Source organism: Pelodiscus sinensis, chromosome 7, assembly GCF_052426305.1.
Source record: "Pelodiscus sinensis isolate ZL-2025 chromosome 7, ASM5242630v1, whole genome shotgun sequence".
In the NCBI taxonomy this organism is placed as follows: Eukaryota; Metazoa; Chordata; order Testudines; family Trionychidae; genus Pelodiscus; species Pelodiscus sinensis.
In genome coordinates this window covers 75,492,019-75,514,189 of record NC_143058.1, presented here as the reverse complement: position 1 = coordinate 75,514,189, position 22,171 = coordinate 75,492,019, and the positions used below count along the sequence as shown (strand labels likewise).

The 22,171-nt window shown below is 41.1% G+C and overlaps 1 protein-coding gene across 6 annotated transcripts in view; it reads left to right on the top strand.

Moving 5' to 3' along the window:
* HYCC2 (hyccin PI4KA lipid kinase complex subunit 2) overlaps positions 1-22,171 on the top strand; it is an 83,506-nt gene that overhangs the window by 14,557 nt on the left and 46,778 nt on the right. For 5 of the 6 annotated variants that reach the window (XM_075934290.2, XM_075934291.2, XM_075934292.2 and 2 more), the window contains exons 3-5: positions 8,294-8,408; positions 17,482-17,558; positions 18,797-18,898. In XM_075934290.2, coding sequence (XP_075790405.2) covers positions 17,508-17,558; positions 18,797-18,898 — 153 coding nt within the window. In that variant the 5' untranslated portion in view covers positions 8,294-8,408; positions 17,482-17,507. Of the gene's footprint in view, positions 1-8,293; positions 8,409-17,481; positions 17,559-18,796; positions 18,899-18,990; positions 19,088-22,171 lie in introns of those variants that run through there. The other variant, XM_089779890.1, reaches the window with a different exon arrangement.

The following is a 22,171-nucleotide window of genomic DNA, read 5'->3' as shown; positions in this document are numbered from 1 at the left end:
AGCTCAGTCCTGGCTCGTGCGGGTCAGGGACCTAACCCCGCTGTGGCTCTGCAGTTTAAATGTAGTATGAGTCAGGCTGCCTGTGCGCCCAACTTCTGCTACATTTAAGCTGCAAAAGCTCCTGGACTGTGTTGAACCGGGACTGAGTGCCTTCCCTTATCAGCTAATCGCATGGTTGATACAAATTGTATTGACTAATCGTGTAATGAATATAAATTCTATCAACTACACAATTAACCAGTGACCCGCCTCTTAACATCCTTAATATAATCATTAAAACATGATGATCTGCAACTAAATACAGCCTTTGGCAAACAGCTCCTTGCCAGACTTCTGACTTAATTTTTGTCAGTTACAATTGAATTTGGAATTCCTAGTTTTAGGTTGCTGTGCAATCATATCTGAAGATTCCCTAGCACACAACTGTAAGTCTAAACTCCACTTCATGGTTCATGAACTCAATTAACAGTCTAAGGGTACGTCTAGACTACATGCCTCTGTCGCCAGAGGCATGTAGATTAGGCATCCCAGAAGGTTTACCTGGGTGGTCGACAAATACCTTTGACGACACCCGCGCGTCCAGACTATCGCGCTGAGCCGACAAACAGCTGATCAGCTGTTTGTCGGCTCAGCGCGGCAGCCATGTAAATTTAAATGAAGCGGAGATTATTTAAATCGCCGCTTCATTTTACTATGTCGGGTAGCCTAATCTACATGCCTCTGGCGACAGAGGCATGTAGTCTAGACGTACCCTAAGTTGGAATCTTTGTTTTTGAAGGTCATGTCTCTTCATGTAACTTCTCCCCTGTGTTTCACGCCATCATAACAGTCCTATATCTAAAAGAGCTGAAATGGTCATCTCTCCTTAATTGTCAGCAAGCATTTCTCTCGGATCATCAGTTGACTATTACTAAAAATGAGCTTTCTGCACTTCCAGTGCTTTTAGCTTTTGTGATTCATTTACGTTAGTAGTCTTCAGTGTGTTAATAGATAGTTCTTCTCTGTTGGGCTACCAACCTGGCTTTGGGTAGTGATTTAGGTGTTGACTGGTAGATACGATTGTAGATCTATGACAGAAAAAATTGGCAGGACATGGAGCCATGCGATGCATATCTATGCTGTTTGGATTTTTTGTGTACACAATATTTTCATTCTGATGTAAGTTTAAATGACAGTCAAGTTCTGTAGCTATAAGAGTTGACTGGACCCTTAGCTGTATTGTTATTTCATTGTGGATGACAGAAGTTGATAGGTTCTTACAGGATTTATCAATGCAGTGTTTAGCCTGCACCTGTCAAGTGAGAGAGATCTCAATAAGCTTTATCTGAGGTCTTCGAAGAATATAGTGAACGCTGTCAGTTGTTAGGAGTGTCGTCTTTAAAGTGAGAACTTATTTCTAGCAAGCAAATGGAGGAGGATTTTATTTTGAAAAGTAGGATTTTGTGTTTTTAAACAAGGAATTACATGGGTGGAGTAGAAACAATTTTCTTCACTCGTTATCTTCGTTGTCACTGTTAATGTATTTACACATTTTCTGGTGGTAATCGTTACTGATGACTACACTTCACCAGTTCCAAAATGTATTGGTATGGTAGATGCAGTGGCAGTTATAGAATCAAGGGTTGGGGGGAGACTCGGGAGGTCAGATAGCTCTGCCTCAGCACACAGAGGGCTAGACAAAGTAAACCTTTCCTGACCGCGTTAGACCAACCTGTTTTTAAAAATCTCCAGTGATGGGCATTTAAAAAGATGTACTCATAGGGTAGCTAAGCCTCCAGAATTGAATGCCAGTCTCCTGGAATTGGCATAACCTCCCGGTGACTAGACATTTTAATAGGATTCTTTAAGGAAATGACATTGTATCATGTTGGGGGACAAATTCTCCTGGAATAGCTTCAATCAGAGTTGGAAACCTTAATTAGTGCAAATGCTCATTAGTGCTATTAAAGGTAGTTCTATTAGATGTCCTCTTTACAATGGCAATCCTGCACAGGTATGTTTGGTGAAGAGTTTGACCATATATTGTATGCTGAACTGGAGAATGTGTCAATACCCTTCTGCTATAGACAGCTGGCCGCCAAGTAATAACATCTTTTAAAAGTAGTTGTTTACCACTTTTTGGTATCTTAAAAATGTGAACGGCTTGTTGTTGGAATGGAGAACGTATTCTGGAATTAAGAATGGAATGTTCTTTGAGTATTCTGTAACTTATAAATACCCAGTATTAGATAAAATAGAATATATTTTGCTATGGCTAATGCATGGATGCTCAGGAAGCCTCAACACAGCATGTGGGGCTGTTCAGGAAGCCCCGGTGTACGTAGCTTCCCAGTGTCAGGCTGCCCAGCGGAGCCATGGCAGCGATGGCTGCCTAGTGGGTTGGCAGAGCAGTGGGGTCAGCAGAAGGTGGGGAGCTGGCTGAGAGGCCAGCGGCTGAGCCGGGGGGGGACGGAGGGACAGTGGCAGAGGTCCATAATTGACCTTCCCTTGTCCGGTCAAATCCTTCATCCGGGATCAGTCAGGACCTAAGGGTGCCAGACCAGGGAGGACCAACCCGTATGAACTCAGACCCTGTCTAATTAATACCATTTTGTAATCTATAGAAAGTAATCCAAGAGCCTTTTAATGAGGATACCTGATAATCCTGACATTTTAAAAAATGGCTGCAAGCTATGGCTGCATTGGAAAAAGTGTGTATTTACATTTTTGTTCTACAGGTGAGATGCCAGAAGAGCATACCAACAGGCTATTTCGTCAGTCTTTGTTCTGGATAGTGCTTGTATTTGAACACATATACCCATTGTTGGCCTTATAACATATACCTTCTTAAGTATACTCTGAAAGTGTCAAAAACAAGCATCTGTACCAATGTAATCAGACAAGTATATCTGTGTGGCAGTTTTGTTGAATAAATGGGTAGATCATATAGTAGAAAAGACTAAAATAAAAAAGAATTATTCTATAAAAATGTTCTGTAAATCCATTTTTATTTTTCTTTCTTTCCTGAATGTTTAATTTTATTTAGAGCCAATGTGTGAGACATGAATGTGGATTTTTAACCAAAAGCTAAGACAATGAAGATTTTTATGTTCTCATTTAAGTCAGTAGCTTAATCCTAAAATACTAGCTTAAATGAGAACATAAAAATAATTTATTCTTTTGATTTTTTTAAATAACTAGCTTATTTTTCTGATTTTTGATTTTTCAATTTTATGAAAGTTTTATTGCTCATTTTTAGTAGTAAAAGTTGGTTCCCATACCATCACCTTTCCATAAATAAATAAATTAAATAAAACCAAAGACTCTTCTGTAAACTCTTGCCTCCAGAAATGAGCGAGAGGAAACTTGAGTTTCTATTTAAAATGTTTGTGTTTTTGGTGTATAGGTTTGCCAGATGTCCAGTTCAAAACCAGACAGTCCAGTATTTAAGCTCTATGTTTGGGAAACAAATTGAGAAAATATAAATGTCCGGTATTTTCTAAATAAGATGTAATGTAGATTGTGATGTAATGTCAAGTGTGTGCAGTTTTTTTTGTTGAAACCATCTAGCAACCCTATTGGTGTATGCTTTTCCAAAAACAATCAAATACACTCTGTTTTGGTTTTGCTTTTATGGTACATCAGTTTTAACCTAACACTGGAAAGCACAGTCTGTTACATGCCAATCTATACATTGGGTACTGTTTCTGGTACCGTCTTAAAAACATGCAGAGCGATTGTGTATTTGTTTGATGCTCCTTGTAATATAGTCATTTTGCAGGAAGCAAGATATTGCTTGTAACATTTAAATCTGGTTTAAGGTTTTTTTAAAGTTTCATAAATTGACCCATTTTTTTCAGAACTGTTAATGTTGAAGTATTCAAAAGAGTGTTTCATAAGCTGCCAAGAGGAGGTACTTAATAAACAAAAGACTCCGTTTTTATGCTGCGGGTGATGTTGTTTTTGCTGGGTGTGTGTGGGCCAAAGATTATGTGCACACACTTCGTGCAGTTGCAGTATGCTTTTTGTTACAAAGATACAGCTACAGTGTTCAGTTGACTATTCTGTTACTGTGGACTTAACTCCTGACCTCTGGCTGGCTAGTACATTTCTGAAATAAGTGAATAATTCTGCCAATGGAATACTCCATTTCTGCCTTTTGCATTAGGAGCATTAGGACCTTTCCTAAATTTGACTGAAGCTTCTGAATTGCTATGTTTCAACTACTGGGATATTTTCTTGTTATAGTAGGTTCCTTTGGATGTAAGGATAATATCTGACTTGGAGAGGGTAACTTGTTCTTCACACCCATAATTAATGTGTTGCTATATCTCTAGTACTGCCCTTCCATTCATAGTGAGGCAGAGCTGTCGTTACATGCAGAATATACAACTGCATAAGACACCCAAAAATTTGGGGCACCACTGGGTCTTAATGTCTAATCACCTGCCTCTTCCTACCCATGTTCTGTGGTCAGGGTAGTTTTTTATTTAAATCAAATTGATTTAAATGATTTAAATCACTAATTAGGAAGACTCGTTTTAATCATGATTTTCTACATAAAAGTGTTTTCTTGCTGGTTATCATAACCTTAATACATATTCTTCACAACTCAGGGATAGATATAGATTTCGTTTTTAGAAGGTACACTCTATACATTTTTTACAGTGCTTTATTTTGAAAACTTTTCAGATTACTTTTACAGCTATAGCGGAAAATGAATGATTGGTTATTTCATTTACCAAAGGTAATCGAAGCGGATAGTTCACCTCCCAGTGACTTCATAAATATCTCCAATTCAGTTTGGAGGATTTTCTTGCCATGTTGTATTAGAAGGAGACTATCACCAGACAGACATTTAAATTGCTATTTTAGTTAAATACAACAATGTTATATATGCTGGATTTTTTTAAAGCAAACATATTTTAACAAAACAAGCATATGAATGTCTGAATTTAGTTAAACATTTGAGTCTTTTACAATTGTTTTTAACTAAAATAATTGAAATATTTTTAAACAAAATTAAATTGACTGGTCAACACGAACTTAAAATGTTGGCTTCTATTCATTGTGCTTTCTGAAACTGCACTTTTAGAGAGAGGTAGGGAATTGGCTCTGTATATACAAATTTGCAGAAGGACAATAGGGTAGAGTTCTGTTTTTTCTCACCTTTTTGTATAATTGATTTATTTAAAAACATTTTTGCTATTAACAAGCATGTTAGCTCTGGAGATACAAATGCACAGTTTAAGAACGGCAGAACTAAGCATTTCTGATGTTATCTTCTAGACTCAGCAATGAATCCCATTGGGTAGCTAGATTATTTAGGTTAATCTTTCTATACAGAAGACTTTGGGACTCCATAAGATTAGGTCCCTAATCCATGAACTATTGGAACTCATTTTCAAAACTTCTCTTAAACATTACATGAATTGGAATTTATAATTGCTATTCCATGATACATCATAGCTCAAAAATCTATCTTAATTCAAACTGTCTTTACATATTTTTTTCTCAAAAAGCATTTAATTAAAAATCAGATTTAAATTTAAAAAATCCGCTTTTTTATTTTTATTTTTTTAAACCATTGTTTTTTACCCACCCTGTCTGTGGTTCGGCTTCTTCCGAAGAGGATCTAGTTAACTTAAAAGAGACCTAGCCTGCCAGACCTATTAGCAGAACTTTGAACTTGTCAAAGAGGCTTTCAAACAATAATGAAGCCATTTAACAGGCATTTGCTAACCCCAGGTATATACTGTTGGTTTCTGAATTTACTGTGTTAGTCTACACCACCTTATTTAAAATTTGCTTTAAAATATTTCATTAGTATGTTGCTGAAGATTAAAAAGAGCAACATCTCTAAAAAAAATCATCATTCCCCTGCCCTGGGCTGCCATTGGGCATAGGGGTATTAGTTTAATTAGTACTGTGGAGGACACCATAAATCCTAACGATAGCCCTGCTATGAGGAATCTTAAAGATTAACAAGTTTATTAGAGCATAAGCTTTTGTGGGCTGCAGCTCACTTCATCAGATATGTGGATTGAAAACTTCCACTGGCATACATGCATACAAACCTAGATGGGAGTGTTACATCAGTGCTGATTAGGCTGAGTCAATCAGGGTGGATATGGCCCACTTCCAACAGTTGATTATAAGGTGAGAATACCGAAAGTGGAAAAATTACTTAATGTAATGAGCTAGCCATTCCCAGTCCCTATTCAGACCCAGTCTGATGGTGTCAAGTTTGCATTTGAAATTCAGCTCAGCAGTTTCATGCTGCATTGTTTTTGAAGCTTTTTTGCTCAAGTATGGCAACTTCCAAGGCTGTAACTGTGTGTCCACAGAGGTTAAAGTGCTTTCCTACTGTTTCCAGTCTGAAGTAATAGTTTGAAGACAGGATGGAAAGAGGAGTCCTTGTCTCTGAGTTGATAGAAAGAAATATTTTATCAGTCTTGTTTCAAAGACAGTGGTGTGTCATTTTCTGTGTGGTGAAATCCTTGTGCTGTTTTTGTGTGTCTCTTATGCAATTATATAATGAAATTATAGTGCTTTAATAACTTTAAAGGACTGCTATCCAAGAAAACCTGCAGATATTTTAGTTAAATTTAACTAGTGGCTATTTAATACAAATTATGAGAAGTGTTCATTTGGTTGTGCTCCTGCACTTGGCTTCATACAGGAAGACCCAGATGCCCATGCGCAGTCCCATTGATTTTTAGTGGGGCTCTGTATGAGCATAAGTCCCCCAACATAGGTCATATTTCAAGTCTAGAACTAAAGAATGTTTTAGTGTTTTAGAACATTATAAATCAAGGTAAGTCATTTTTTTTGGTCAGTGTACTACTTTCGTGATTAAGGTACAAACTCCAGAGAAGAAAACATTAGTTTATAATTTATTCTTTATTTTTATTTTATTTATTTAAGTAAAAAAGATTTGGGGTTATGTTCAAAAGCATCTGGCGGTCCTGCTTTGGCTTGCTGTCTGACAATAGACAAATTCATTCTAAAATGTGAAAGTTTATACAGTTCTTGGCTAGAATTAAAGGGAAAACATCCACTTGAAATACTAACATTTCTGTCTGGAGAAAATTGTACTTGGTAGAGTTACAAGTAACACATGCGATTACCTCTGCTGCCTCATAGACAGAGGGGGGCCATCTTTAAGGCATATACTGGCTCCCACCAAGCTGCTTGCAGCACGGGGTGGGGGGACATGCGGCAGCATACAGGGAGCCTATATCGGGGCAGCAGCGTGGCAGGAGAGGTTTACACATTCAGAATGTACATGTTTATGCAAATAAATGCATTTTAACATCCCTAATTTCCACAGTGGAGATTTCTTTTCAGTAATTTTGAAACTTTTAACCTTGTAGTGAATATACATCAGAACAAAATGCTTGTGATGGGAAGAAGGACCACTTTTTAAGATATGACCTTTTATGGTTTGGAACTTCCGTTTTTACATTCTGAAGAGTCATGATATTGATTGTGCTTAATGTTGCAGAAATACTAATTACCCATAAAACACACTTATTAAAAGGTATCGCTCATGAATTGTTCATCAAACTTGATTTAGTGTTTTTTCTATCTTTTGTTTTATACTACATAGGAATGTAGGCAACTAGTTGAGTAGTGACTCGACTAGTTGCTTCCCTCTCTCCTCCCCCCCACTCCCCCGCTGCCTCTATCAGAGAAAGGCAGCAAGGCGGGGAACAGAAGCCGGTGATGGGAGGAGCCGGCTTAAAAGCCCGTTCCCCCTGGCACCATTTCCGCACCTCTGCTTTTTCAGTGTATTAAGAGCCGTCAGGACAGCTGATTCCCAGCTCGTGTCCGGTCCCCCAAGCTACACCCCTACCTTTTAAATGTATTAAGAGCCTATATTAAATACTTACTCTTAAAACGCAGAGACGCAGCCTCAGGAGCTAACTCCATTTGGCTCTGTAGTCCCTCCCCCCCTTATTGATTAATCAATTAGCTGATTAAATGCAATTTAACATCCCTAATACTATAGCATCTGAACATTTATCATATAAAACCTGTTAAAAAGTCCTTAGTAAATTTTATATAATCTCCAGTTCTCTTCCTTTTTCAGGGTGAAACACTTCTTGCGGTATTTTGTTTGTTCCAATTTTTTTTTGGTGGAGAGGATGTGTGCTAGTAGAGGAGCATAACACCTTTTTAGCTCATAACTTCTGCAGTTTGTCTAATGGCGAAAAGTGAACTAAGTGAATTAAGTTTAGTTTTTGTTACAAGAGTCTATCTTTTGTCTTTCTTTTGATTATCTCAGATTTTCTATTTTCATTTTTTACAGAATTGAGGACTACTGTAAAGCTTGACAAATGCATTCCAGACTGGAACACTGCTGCATTCCTCCTCTTCCTCCTCCTCCTCCTCCTCCTTTAGAGAATTGACTTCTTAAAACGGAGGTAAAGTTGGACATGGCACATGTGCTATAGCCAATTTTTATACCAATCACGACAAACAGAGACATGTATTTTTAGTAACTTCTCTGGTGTTTCCTATGGTATCTTTAAATAAACATATGCAGGTGTCATACAAATCAACTGCTAATGACTAGATTCCAAAATCTACTTGTGAATGACATTGTTTGATATTTTTGCTTTCAATTTAGTTGCTTTCTATTATTGATAGTATTGAATGCAGAAAGCAGTGTTACTGAAATGAGGTGTTTCTTAAACTTTAGTAAATCTACAGTTGTTGCTGTTACTACCTCTGTTTAAGTATCTCAAAAGATCTGCATGCTTAAGAAACACTTAAGATCAATCTTTGCTATGAAGAGCATATATTCTCACGGCATAATCATACAGCTTCATACAGCTGCTTAGTGCAGGGACAGGCAAGATATGGTCGGATCTGACCTGTCAAGCCTTTTAATCTGTCCTGCAGCCTGCACTGCTGGGACACTCAGGCATGAAGCAGCTCCATGCCATTCAAAGTTGCTGGATGCTCATTGTGACTCTGTGCTGCTCTCTGGGGGAAAGGGGAGAAAAGCTCTGTATGCTGCCCCTGCCCCCAGCATAATCTCGCAGCTCCTATTGGCCAGAAACCATGTGAAGCCTCCTACCTCCCCACCGCTGAATGGCGCAGAGAGCCACATGGAACAGCCGTGAGTGGTGTGGGACTGCTTGTAGGCAGGGACCCTGCCTGAAAGTCTCGCTGGGCTGCTCTCTAGGAGCTGTCTAGACAGGGGCAGTGCATGGGGACTGGACTCGATGACCTCTCGAGGTCCCTTCCAGTCCTAGTATTCTGTTATATAAGAGATGGGAAAAGGCATGACCTTACCAAACTGTCAGCCTGGCCTCACCCAGACCCCACTCCCAGAATGCCTAATGTAGGTGTATTGGGGGTGGAGTGTTGCTATCCCGAGTGTCCACCTTTCCTATGCTCCAGGGCTGGCAAATAAAATCTGTCCATCAGTCGTACAAGGGAATGTGCAAACAAGGGACAAATGGGACATGAATAAGTGGATGGCAAAGCAAGATGGCCACATAATAGTGTTTAGCTCACTGGGTCACCTTGAGTCCACTTTTCCAGGATGATGGGTAAACAGCCTCCCCATAAAAAGCCAAAAAGTGGGGGAATGAAGGAGAAAGAAAGAGCCTGAAGCATGGGCCTGGCATAAGGCCTGTGACCTGAACCAAAATAAGCAAAAGTTATAGTATAAGTAACAAACAGGCCTTATCAAAAACAAATGTTTGCTTGAAAGTCAGTGTTCTGACCATAAACTTGGCACTAAAACTAAAAGCACATAAAATATGTAAATACATTCCACCAGGACAATACAAGGACACCCCAACTTAGCACATAATAAAATAGTTTAAATAATGATATTGTGTCTGAAAACAACAGGAATTGAACGCATAGTAGGTGGTGAATAGGAATGTTTTGGTGGAATGTACAGCGGGAGGTACTGAATGTGTCATGAATGAGTGAAATGGCATGTAAGGTGTTTATCAGAAGTTTAGGTGTCTCCATCTATAAATGTTGGGGTACTTCAATTTAACTCTTTGTCCAACCTAGGGAGCAATAGCGAAATCTATACTATTGACTGTGCCACGTCTATTGTCATGGGTACAAAAACATAGGACCTCAGAGGCCATCTGGCTTCCAATGACTATTAATGTACTTTGACAATAAACCTGACTCAGTTGCCTTCATATCTTACCCGACTCTGTGATCTTTGGGAGCTCTTGTGAAGTCTGTTACACTAGCTCTACCTGCACAGAGCTGGCGTGATATATTAAGGGAACATTATAAAAACACATGCAGACAAATGTTTATCATCACTGATGGAGCATGAGACCTGTCAGGGTTCCACACTAGTGAATCCTGAATTTACTACATCGCTGTCCTGAGGTCCTACACTTTTCAGACCCCACACCCTTTCCTGCATTCCAGCTCCCTTCGGCATCCAACCTCCATCCCCGACCCATCACCTCTTCCATAGAAATTAGCACTTGGAGTGATTCCCCCATCAAAAATTATTGCCCACCCAGCCTAATGGTGGTGCAGTGCTTGTTGTCATGAATAATCCTGTTCAAACAAGCAAAATCCTGAAGAAACATTCTGTGGCATTCCAAAGAAAAGTTTTGTAATCTTTATTTCTAATTAAATATGTTCCATTTATCAAACTCTTGGTTCTCCTGTTAAATCAAGAGAAGAAAAGTTGTAGATTCATAGTGTGTGTGGGGTGTGGGGTGTTTTTTCTTGTAAACCAGAGAGGAGACCATTATAATGATCTAGTCTGATCTAGTCTGACCTCCTTTATATTTCTGGACATAGAATTATATAGCCTTATTAGTCTGTAACTTTAAAACAATGAGTAGTTATGTGGCACTGTCGAGACTAGCAAATATATTTGTGTTAGTTCTCTAAGGCTACGTGTACACTACACAGTTATTTTGGAATAAGCTAATTCCGAAATAACTTATTTTGAAAAAGCACGTCTACACTGCAGGAAAGCCTCAAAATTATTCTGAGCCAGGCTTCCCTAAGGTAGACCTGCTATCTTGATTTAGAGCCCCAGGAGGAATGACTTAGAATGGCCCTGGTGAGGGGCTATTTTGAAATAGCAGAAGTGGAGTGTCTATACAGCCCCTATTCTGAAATAACTATTTTGGAGTAAGCGTTATTCTTTGTAGAATGATGTTTACAAAAGTTGGAATAACCTGTCCATTATTTTAAAACAAATAACAGAATTGCTGTGTAGGCACTCGCATAGTTATTCGGAATAACAGCTGTTATTCCAAAATAACTTTGCTGTGTAGACACACCCTAAGGTGCCACAACACTACTCGTTTTTCTAAAATTATATAGTAGTAATTGTATTATGCCTGTTGAACAAGAGCATATTTTTTAGAAAATATTGGCTAAAAACAAATAGAAAAAGTAATGTTTCATTTAATATACATTTTTAACCCTGCATTTCTTATACTTTTTTTGTTTTCCTAATTCTCAGTGTTTTTGTTTATAGTACTCTTATTACTGTCTGAGACCTGGATCTTGCAAATTGTTATGTGTGCAATTAGTGTGTGAGTGAGAGACAAGTACCACGGACATTACTGAGACTACTCATGAATGAAGTTGAGCTCCTTACAGTTATTTTTAAGCTTTCTTAAACTTCAGGATAAGAGACTGAATATACTCTCTTTACTGTGAACTATGGACAAAATAATTAAAAAGAAAATGAGGTTATTTAATACATGTGACGAGAACAAATCTTATTAAAATATTTGTGCGTGTTAATGCCTCTGGCTGGAGGTAAATATGTTAAGAGTCTGTGCTTAGCTCTGTAACAATTATCCTATGTGTTCAGGAGCAGTATCAAAATGTTTAAGTGAATAAATATAATCTCACTAGTTCCAATCAGGAGAAATGGATAAAGATGAGTCACTATTCTACCAGGGTTCTCTGAAATTGTCATTGCCCTCAACTTCTGTATTGCTGCAGGAGACTTGTGCGACAGAGTAGACATGTGAGTCTTAAATCTTGCTGTGGTAAGAAGTTACACATTTGATCATGGCATGACAGACCAGCACTTTCAACCCCATTCTCTGTCTGGCAAGCAGGTACCACTACGCCATGGAGGTACAGGCAAGAAGTTGGGCAACCTAGGGGGAAAAGTGACATTCAACAAAACCTTTAAAAAAATATTGCCTATGAGCCTCTTGAATTTATAAACACATCGCTAGGGCGCAAGCCAAACTTAAAAGTCCCTTGCAATTTTTTTTGTAAGAGTATAAGTATATTAAACATGGTGACCTGAAGAAATTCAGCATTTTTCTTATCTATCTTTTCTCAATTTTAGTTAGAAAAGAAATTCTTCATAGTTTTCCTGCCCTAAACTTTTTACTGTGAAGTGATGAACAATCATCTCATTTTACCTACAATCTATCTGGTTTTCAGTGGTAGGTGTAGTAACTTATTTACCCAGATGATCAGAGCATTTCCATTCTTCCTTATATAGATCTTGGCTGCTGTACCAGGAGTCTTCAGTCTGAATTATGTAATACAAGTTGTACCTCCCTTAACCAGGACTTCCTGGTCTGGCAACATCTGTGGTCAGGCGAACTTGTGTGTGTGGGGGGGGGGAAAGGGGGGGGTTCTGGCTATAGCAGTGGTCATGGAGTTCAGTCCCGACAGTGGCCAGGGAGCTCTGTCTTGAGCTGTGCAGTTCCGGCCCCAGTTGTACAGCTCTGTCCCCTGCAGTGAGACAAAGCAGCTGTGGAGCTCTGCCCCAGCAGCGACGATCTGGCTATGGCACTCTGCCCCGGCAGCAGCAGGGCTGGCAGCACTTAAAGAGCCATAGGAGGCTGGGGCAGCAGCGGGGGCAGGCTGGAGCCCTAACCTGATGGCAGCACAGCCCAGGAGGGGAGAGACCTTCCCCGGTCCGGCAAATCCCCTCGTTTGGGACCAGTCAAGTCCTGGGGTGCCTGTAGTAAAATATGCTACAATTTTCAGATAAAAGGCATGGTAGAATCCTAGAGCTGGAAGAGACCTCAGAAGATCATCAAGTCCAGCCCCCTGCTCTAGGCAGGACCAATCCCAACTAAATCAACCCTTAAACACCTCTAGGGTTGGAGACTCCACTACTTCCCTAGGTAACCCATTCCAGTGCTTCACCACCCTCCTAGTGAAATAGTTTTTCCTAATATCCAAACTGGACCTCTCCCACCACAACTTGAGACCATTGCTCCTTGTTCTGCCATCCATCACTACTGAGAACAGCCTCTCTCCATCCTCTTTGGAATCTCCCTTCAGGTAGTTGAAGGCTGCTATCAAATCCCCCCTCACTCTTCTCTTCTGCAGACTAAACAGACCCAACTCTCTCAGCCTCTCCTCATAGGTCATGCGCTCCAGCCCCCTAATCATTTTGGTTGCCCTCCACTGGACCCTCTCCAATGCGTCCACATCCTTTTTGTAGTGGGGGACCCAGAACTGGACACAATACTCCAGATGTGGCCTCACCAAAGCCGAATAAAGGGGAATAATGACACCTCTGGATCTGCTGGCAATGCTCCTCTTAATGCAACCTAATATACCATTAGCCTTCTTGGCTACAAGGGCACACTGTTGACTCATATCCAGCTTCTCATCCACTGTAACCCCCAGGTTCTTTTCTGCAGAACTGCTACTTAACTGGTTGGTCCCCAGCTTGTAACTATGCTTGGGATTCTTCTGTCCCAAGTGCAGGACTCTGCACTTGTCCTTGTTGAACCTTATCAGATTTCTTGTGGCCCAATCCTCCAATTTGTCTAGGTCACTCTGGACCCTATCTCTGCCCTCAAGCGTATCTACCTCTCCCCCTAGCTTAGTGTCCTCTGCAAACTGGCTGAGGGTGCAATCCATCCCCTCATCCAGGTCATTAATAAAGATATTGAACAAAACCGGTCCTAGAACCGAACCTTGGGGCACTCCGCTAGAAACCGATCACCATCCTGACATCGAGCCGTTGATCACTACCCGCTGGGCCCAGCCTTCTAGCCATCTTACTGTCCATTTATCCAATCCACATTCCCTTAACTTGCTGGCAAGAATATTGTGGGAGACTGTATCAAAAGCCTTGCTAAAGTCAAGCTATATCACATCCACTGACTTTCCCACGTCCACAGAGCCAGTTACCTCATCATAGAAGCTAATCAGATTGGTCAGGCACGACTTGCCCTTTGTGAATCCATGCTGACTATTCCTAATCACTTTCCTCTCTTCCAAGTGCCTCAAAATGGATTCCTTAAGAATCCCTTCCATGATTTTTCCAGGAACCGAGGTAAGACTGACCGGCCTATAGTTCCCTGGATCGTCCTTCTTCCCTTTTTTGAAGATGGGCACTACATTTGCCTTTTTCCAATCATCCAGGATTTCTCCCGATCTCCACAACTTTTCAAAGATAATGGCCAAAGGCTCCTCAGACATTTGCCAACTCCCTCAGTACCCTCGGATGCATTAAGTCCGAACCCATGGATTTGTGTATGTCCAGCCAGACACTTTGCTTCCAGCCTGCTCCTGCACCCAGACCTCCCACCCTCACTCCCTCCTACACCTCACTTCCTGCCCAGACCTCACGCCCAGATTCTGCACTCACCCTTATCCCACACGCTGAACTCCTCATTTTTGTCCCCAGCCCCAGAGCCTGTGGGGTGGTCCGCAAAATCCACTCACCCCGAAACCCTAGAAGAGCAGGTCTGGTCCATGGGCAGCTCTGAACCTCAGTCCTTCTTGTCCCTCCCTCTTGCCCTATGGGGTTGGAGCACCAGAGGAGTGAGGTGTCTCAGTTGGGGGCCACTTCAGTGAAGGTTGGGGTTTTTAGTGGGGTTTTTTTGCTTCTCACTTGTGTGGTCCCCAACTGATTTTTCTGCGGGTCAATGGCTCCTGCTCCAAAACAGGTTCCTCACCCCTGCCATAAATAAAGAAAACGTTGAAACCTTTTTTGTTGGACATAATTGATATTTTACTTTATTTAAAATGGAGTTTGATAAGCTAACATGAGAGAGTTAAAGCACTTAATGTTTAATTTTTAATATTCCTTTTCTTACTAGTTGAATTAAACAGTTCTCCATAGCAAAATGCTTGGGCGTAATTATGTAATGAATGGCAAGTTTCCATTAGCAACTGGTGGTCCATGAAAAGGTTTGCCACCAGTGGGCCATAGGCCAAAAAGTTTGAGAACCACTGAAACAGAGGAATAGGGAAAGAGAAACGTGGATTCTGTAACTATCAGCACCTCACACTGCTGCCTCTGATACAGAAGCATGACATGGCGGGGTTCCTCGGGAGTGGGGCCAGAGCACTCTGGCTGCTGGTCCCACCCCCAGGAACTATAGAGTGGTAGAGCAACCGATAATAATTCATGAAGTTAATTGACTATTCACTTACCCAATATTTAATATCCCTAGTATCTGTCTTTTGTCTGATTGCCTTTATCTAACTCAGTGGTCACCAACTGGTTTTGCTTCTCACCTGTATGGTCCCCAACTGATTTTTTTTTTTTGGTGGGTCAGTGGCCTCTAACCCAAAAAAGGATCCCCACCCCTGCCATAAATAAAGAAAACATGGAAACCTTTTGCATTGGACGTAACGTTTTACTTTATTTAAAATAAAGTTTAAATCAAGTTTAATCAACCTATCTCAGAGCTGGAAGGGACCTTGGGAGGTCACTGAGTCCAGTCCCCTGCCCTTACGGCAGGACTAAGTACCATCCCTGACAGATTTGCCCCAGATCCCTAAACACTGCCCTCAAGGATTGAACTCACAACTTTGGGTTTAGCAGAGATGCAGATGAGACAAGTCGGAATTGCAAATGAAGCGGGGATTTAAATTTTCCCTGCTTCATTTGTATAAACATGGCTGCCGCTTTTTTCCGGCTCCGGGCTTTGGTGGAAAAAAGCACCAGTCTAGATGGGGATCTTTCGGAAAATAAAGCCTTTTCCAAAAGGTCCCTTATTCCTGATTTTAAAGAAGAATAAGGGACCTTTCGGAAAGGGCTTTATTTTCTGAAAGATCCCCGTCTAGATTGGTGCTTTCTTCCAGCAAAGCCCCGAGCCGGAAAAAAGCGGCAGCCATGTTTATACAAATGAAGCAGGGAAAATGTAAATCCCCTCTTCATTTGCAATTCCGACTTGGCTCATCTGCATCCCTTTTCCGGAAAAGGGGTGCAGTGTTAGACACAGCCTTCTTGTGTAATGAATAGTTATTCTGTGAATCTCTATATTCATATCTATTTATTAATATCTGCTATATATATTTTTGAGCGCCTTCCATATTATAGAAGATAAGGGTTGGAAGAGACCTGAGGAGGTCATTTGAGTCCAACCTCCTGCCTAAAGCAGGAAAAACCTCAACTAAATCATCCTAGCCAGAGCTTTGTCAAACCTGGTCTTAAAAACCTGTAATAATGGAGATTCCACCACCTCCATAGGTAACTCATTCCAATGCTTTATCACCCTTCTAGTGAAATAGTTTTTCCTGATATCCAACCTAGACTTTCCCCATCACAACTTGAGACCTATCTTCTGTTTTTCTTCTGTTTAGCAAAAACACTTCTCTTCCTGTGGAAAAAGCACATTAGTAATGGTGGTTTTGGACTTGAATGCAAGATCAAGGGTTGATGCATTACAGCTGACGCATCACAACAATTTGCAAATGTAACAGTAGCTTAGTGAATATGCTTATCATAGCTCTGATTAAATTTCTGTATGCTGATACTGTAATAAAAATAAAGCTATAATAGAAATTGGAGAGGGAAAGAATGTACTAAGTCCTCATGTGCAGCCCTCTGCCAGTGAAGGATTGATCACAGTGCTTTTGAAATTGTTTATTTAATGCACCCTCGATTGTATTAAACATTGCATTTGGGTAGTTTGATGTTCTTGTAATGTACTGGCTCAGTTCTGGGTGCTTTTTTTATTTTTATTTTTATTTTTTTAAAGGAGTCAATTTAATGTGAATATTTAGATGTTTAAATATTTCATAAATCAGCAGCTGCAACTTAAATATTGTTCTTAATAGAGTCAGCTAATAAGATGAAGATGTGTATTTCAAAATATACAAGTAGTGAACACCATAACATTTCATCTTTTTGTCTTGAGACCTGTTTTTGTCTGAACTCATGATGCTACAATAAAACTGTTATATGATAGGAAAGTAATAATTAGTAATTGTGTGGTTTAACTAAATTAATAGTGATTTTGTATGTTTAACTTTCTGAATAATGCACTTTACTATTAAGATAGATCTTCATTGTTGAAGCTTGAAAGAGAAACTTCACAATCCTCTATAATAGCATTAAGAAATAAAATATATGCCACCATGACTTCCAAGATATTATTTTTATGAATTGTTCTTGCTTTTTTTTTGCTTTTTTGGGGGGGTGGGGGGACATATCCAGAGTTGTCATTACAACTTATGGCTTTGTTACATAATGGCTCTCTGTTCCAGTTGTCTTTTCTATCTTTTGAGCATTTTCTCCTTTCTTACATTTAGGAACTAAAAAGAGAAGCTGAAAGAAAATGCTGGGATCAGATCATGGTGTGGTTGAAGAATGGCTATCAGAATTCAAGGTGTATGACAATTACAGTATTGTTTAGTGGCACATCATTTTATGAATGCTAATGATTAAAAATGTAAAGTATAAAAGTTTATTTTGATTTTTAATCTTTTGTATCTCTTCTAGTACACAATGTGTAGATGTCTGTATAAAGGTATTAATTGATACAAAAAGCAAAATTTGAGATGCACATTTATTATAATAATGTAGTACAACATATATCATGCTACACAGATCTTGCTTCAAAACGCATCACACTCTGTAAATCAAGTTGATAGAATTTAAAGGGAAACTGTCAACTTGCTTACAAAATTTAAACTTTAAACCAGCTTTTTGGTTAAGGCTAATAGAAGTGTTTAAACTGTAGTGAAAATAGTTGTTAAATAACTATACCTCCCTTTGTGGAACACAGGATGGGAAAGTGTCTTGACTATAACCAAGCCTTTCTTTGAGATGAGAAATATAAAATAGCACATAGAGACAAGTGTCCCTCCTTTATTCTCAGCCTACAGGCAATCTACTTTCTATGGGGGGGGGGGGAGAGCTCAGTGGTTTGAGCATTGGCCTGCTAAACCCAAAGTTGTGAGTTCAATCCTTGAGGGGGTGTTTAGGGATCTGGGGCAAATCTGTCAGGGATGGTACCTAGTCCTGCCGTAAGGGCAGGGGACTGGACTCAGTGACCTCCCAAGGTCCCTTCCAGCTCTGAGATAGGTATATCTCTATAGGTAAAATGGATTTTTAAAATTCTTTCACTTTTAATAATCAGAAGCTTTATTATCGTAGCATTCTTAAAAAAAGTTTAATTGCATGTAAGGTTTGGAAAAGTTGTTAGTTGAACAGGGAAAGAGAAAAGAGGAGAGGGTCTCGAGACTTCACTGGGCTTATGGCAAAGAATTTTAATATGGAGTGGCCTAGAGCTGTATTGCGACCTAGTCCTGGAAATTCCTGAATATCTTCAACTGCCACCCAAGCTGATGAATATTTGTAGCATTCAGCACCATGCAGGATTGAGATCCAGCACTGTAAGGTTTTTGGATAGCTTGCTTGCATGAATCAGTAGTGAGAGGACTAAATTCCACTTTTATTAGTTCAGTAACTTTTGAATTTGTCTAGACTAAAGCTCAGGAATTGCTGTTGCTGTGTTTGTTACCAAGCCAGATTAAACTTGTTCATAGGCGTCTATTAATACATGAAAACTTACATGAGATCTACTCTTTATAGTAACTGGTGTCTATATCTTTTTTTCTTTAGGCATTACCTGAAAATCAAATCTCCAGTTATGCATCCACATTGCACCGGAAAAAATCACTGGTGCCAGCTCTTTATAAGGTTATTCAGGACCCAAATAATGAGGTAGGAAACTCCTAAAAAAATGTGGTGAGTGGGGACCCCTTTGGACTGTTACTGATGTGCTAAGATCTCATTAATCCTGCATTCTCTGACAGCTTTGGCACCCTTGAATCTTGTCTTGTTGAACCCAGCTCTCCAGCCTGCTTCAGCTGAGATCCAGGGCCATACCCCAAGGCTGCAGACACACACACTGTAAGCAGCACAGTGAGACCCCTTTTCTCAGAACTCAAGCACACAGCTCCTCTAGGATCTGAATCTTCGATAAATCTGTCTTGTTGTATAGCCATCGATATAGCCTCATGAAATTTGCCCTCTTTTTCTCTGTGTATATATAGAGAGATGCTCAGACTCTTTGCTCCCAAATACAGTTACTTACACAGGGTTTATTAATAAACAAAAGTGATTTAAGTAGTATAAAAGTGGTCATAAGAGATAGCACACTGAATAAAGTAAGTTAAGTAAAATACAGTAAAACAGAATATGCAAGCCAAGCTTAATATACTAGTTCCGGGGGTGAGCAATAATTTGGGGACCGCGGCCATAGAACACTGGAGATGGGATGGGATGGGAAAGAATGACTGGAAAATCTTATCGATTAATCTAAATAGGGTTGCCAGATGTCCAGTTTTGAACTGGACACATAAAATGTCCGGTATTTTCAAATTAGGTAAGTTTTATTATTATTAGGAGTATCAGTACTCAGGCTGCGTGAGTGCGTCTACCAGCCAGGCAGTACGCAACTACGTGGGGTGGGGCTGGGCGGGGAGGGAATCCTCGGGGCCGGACTAGCCCCTGCTTCGCTGGGACCGTGCGCGGGACAGGCAACGCCCCAGGATCTGCGTGCGCCTGAATCAGTCCTGCTCCCCACTGGCTGATTCTCTCCTCCCGCTCCTCCCAACCCCATCCCGGCCAGTCCTGCTTCCCGTCGGCCAGTCCCCTTCCCCCGATCTTCCCCGGCCAGCCCCACTGCCCCCCCCCCCATGCCAGCCCTGCTTCCTGTGCGCTGGTGTGCCCCCCGGACCCCCTTCCTGGCCAGTCTCACTACCTTCCCGGCCGGTGTCTCTCTCTCTCTCTCCCCCCCCCCCCCCCCCCCCCCCATCTGAGATCAAGTGTGTCCAGTATTTTTTTTTTTTTTTTAAGCCACCTGGTAACCCTAAATCTAAACTCTAAACAAATTACAGGAACATGCAAAGTAGCTTCTTATCTCAGATATAGCGTCCAAAAGTGACTGTGCTGGTTACTGATTTGAGTTTGAAGAAGTTCAGGTAACCCTTTCCCAACAAGCAGCTTGATTTTTAAAGTTCTGTTTTGCTTTTCTAGTAGGACTAAAAGCTCTCTTCTCCCCCTCTCGTCCCCCCCGCCTGCAGTTCCCAACCCCTGGGTTACACATTTACAACAACAACAACAGAAAGCTTTTTTAACATCCCTAATCCAGGGCCAAACAGTTACTGAGAAACTAATGTCAAAAAGAGTAAATTTAATTTTGCAAAAAGTATTCTATTCCTTCATGTGTCTTAATATGATGAAAAGATTTAGAAGGGCAGAAAGAGTATTTAAACAAAGAGAGTGCTCACAAGTGGTTTATTGAATTGAATAATGTGTGATGCCATTTAAAGTACAACTTTTTTCATTGACCAGTCACAATTTTTTGGGTTTGATTCAATAATGGATATGGGACACGGGCGAATGAATGAATGAATGGAAATCTATATTTACTCCATGCAAAAAATAACATTAATGCAGCGTTGAAGTAGAGAAATCAGATACAGGACATCCAGAGTTAGGTTGAAAGCTCAAATTAAAAGAAAAATGCATTCCGTGCTTCCTCATGTTCAAAGTGCTTTGCAGAAATTAAATAATTGTTTTCTTAACTTTTCCTCTTTATGCTTATGCCTTAAAACAGAAGTGGGAAACCTAAGGCTCAGGGGTCAAATGTGCCTCCTGGCTTGCCTGGATCTAGCCCATGAGGCTTGGGGCTTCCCCCATCCAAGATTAAGGATCCCGCACCAGTACTCCAGCCCCTTTTCTCTCTGCCCTCTCCCTGTGGGGCTGGAGCACGCAAAATCTACTAGGCTGAGCTCTGGTGTGCAAGCGGAATGTGGAGATCATCTTTCTCCTTCTCGGTCAAGGATCCTATCAGTGAGGGGTTTTTGTTTTGTTTTGTTTTTATTTTTGCACTTCTCACTTTTATATGCAGCCTCCCCCACCCCGCCGCTTGATTTTTCTGTGGATCAGTGGCCCCTGACCCGAAAAGATTCCTCACCCCTTCCTTAAAATAAGGCCATTTATTCTATTGTGATACAATACTAGAATTTCTTATGTAATCTTATCTTGTATGGTATATGCCGGGGTGGGCAAGAGGTGGTTAGTTGGCCGGATCCGGCCTACCAAGCCGCCGGATCCAGCCCACAGCCACCTCGCCAAGACCCTTACTACATAGCAGCTCACGTTGCTTTAAACAGCTGGCTGTTAATTGCTCTGCACACTGGAGAGGAAGGGGGAGGGGCCTTCATGCTGCGTCCCTGCCCCAAGCAAAATTCCTCAGCTCCCATTGGCCAGTTTCCAGCCATTAGGAGCTGAGAAATTTTGTTGGAGGTGTGGGCAGTGAGCGAAGCCTCTTCACTCCCCCTCTAACTATGCTGGAGTAGAGACGTGGAACAGCTAGTCCAGCACACAGGCATGGAGCCTGTCTCCGGTTCCTGCAGGGCTGCTGGCTGGAAGCCACCTAGATAAGCGCCTCCCAGCCAGATCCTGCTTCTGTCACCTTAGCCCCTTCCCCCCCATCTTCCTGCCCCAGGTCACCACCCAAACCCTCTGCATCCATAACAGAGTTTAAAGAGAAGCTAGATAATTTCATGAAGGTTAGGTCCATAAAAGGCTATTAGCCAGGGGATAGAAATGGTGTCCCTGGCCTCTGTTTGTCAGAGGCTGGAGAGGGATGGCAGGAGACAAATGGCTTGATCATTGTCTTCGGTCCACCCTCTCTGGGGCACCTGTTGCTGACCACTGTCGGCAGACAGGATACTGGGCTAGATGGACCTTTGGTCTGACCCAGTACGACCGTTCTTATTTCCTCTTTCCACCTCCTTCAGGTCATAAATCCCTCCTAGACCCTGAATTCCTTCCTACACCTCTCCCCAGGCCAGAATCCTCTCCTGCACCCGTACTCCTCCCTGACCCTGCATCCCTAGCCTCTCCCCCAGATCATAACCTCCTCCCCCCAACTCCCTCTCAGATCTCATGCCCTCTCCTGCACCCCAGTCCCGTATCCCAAGC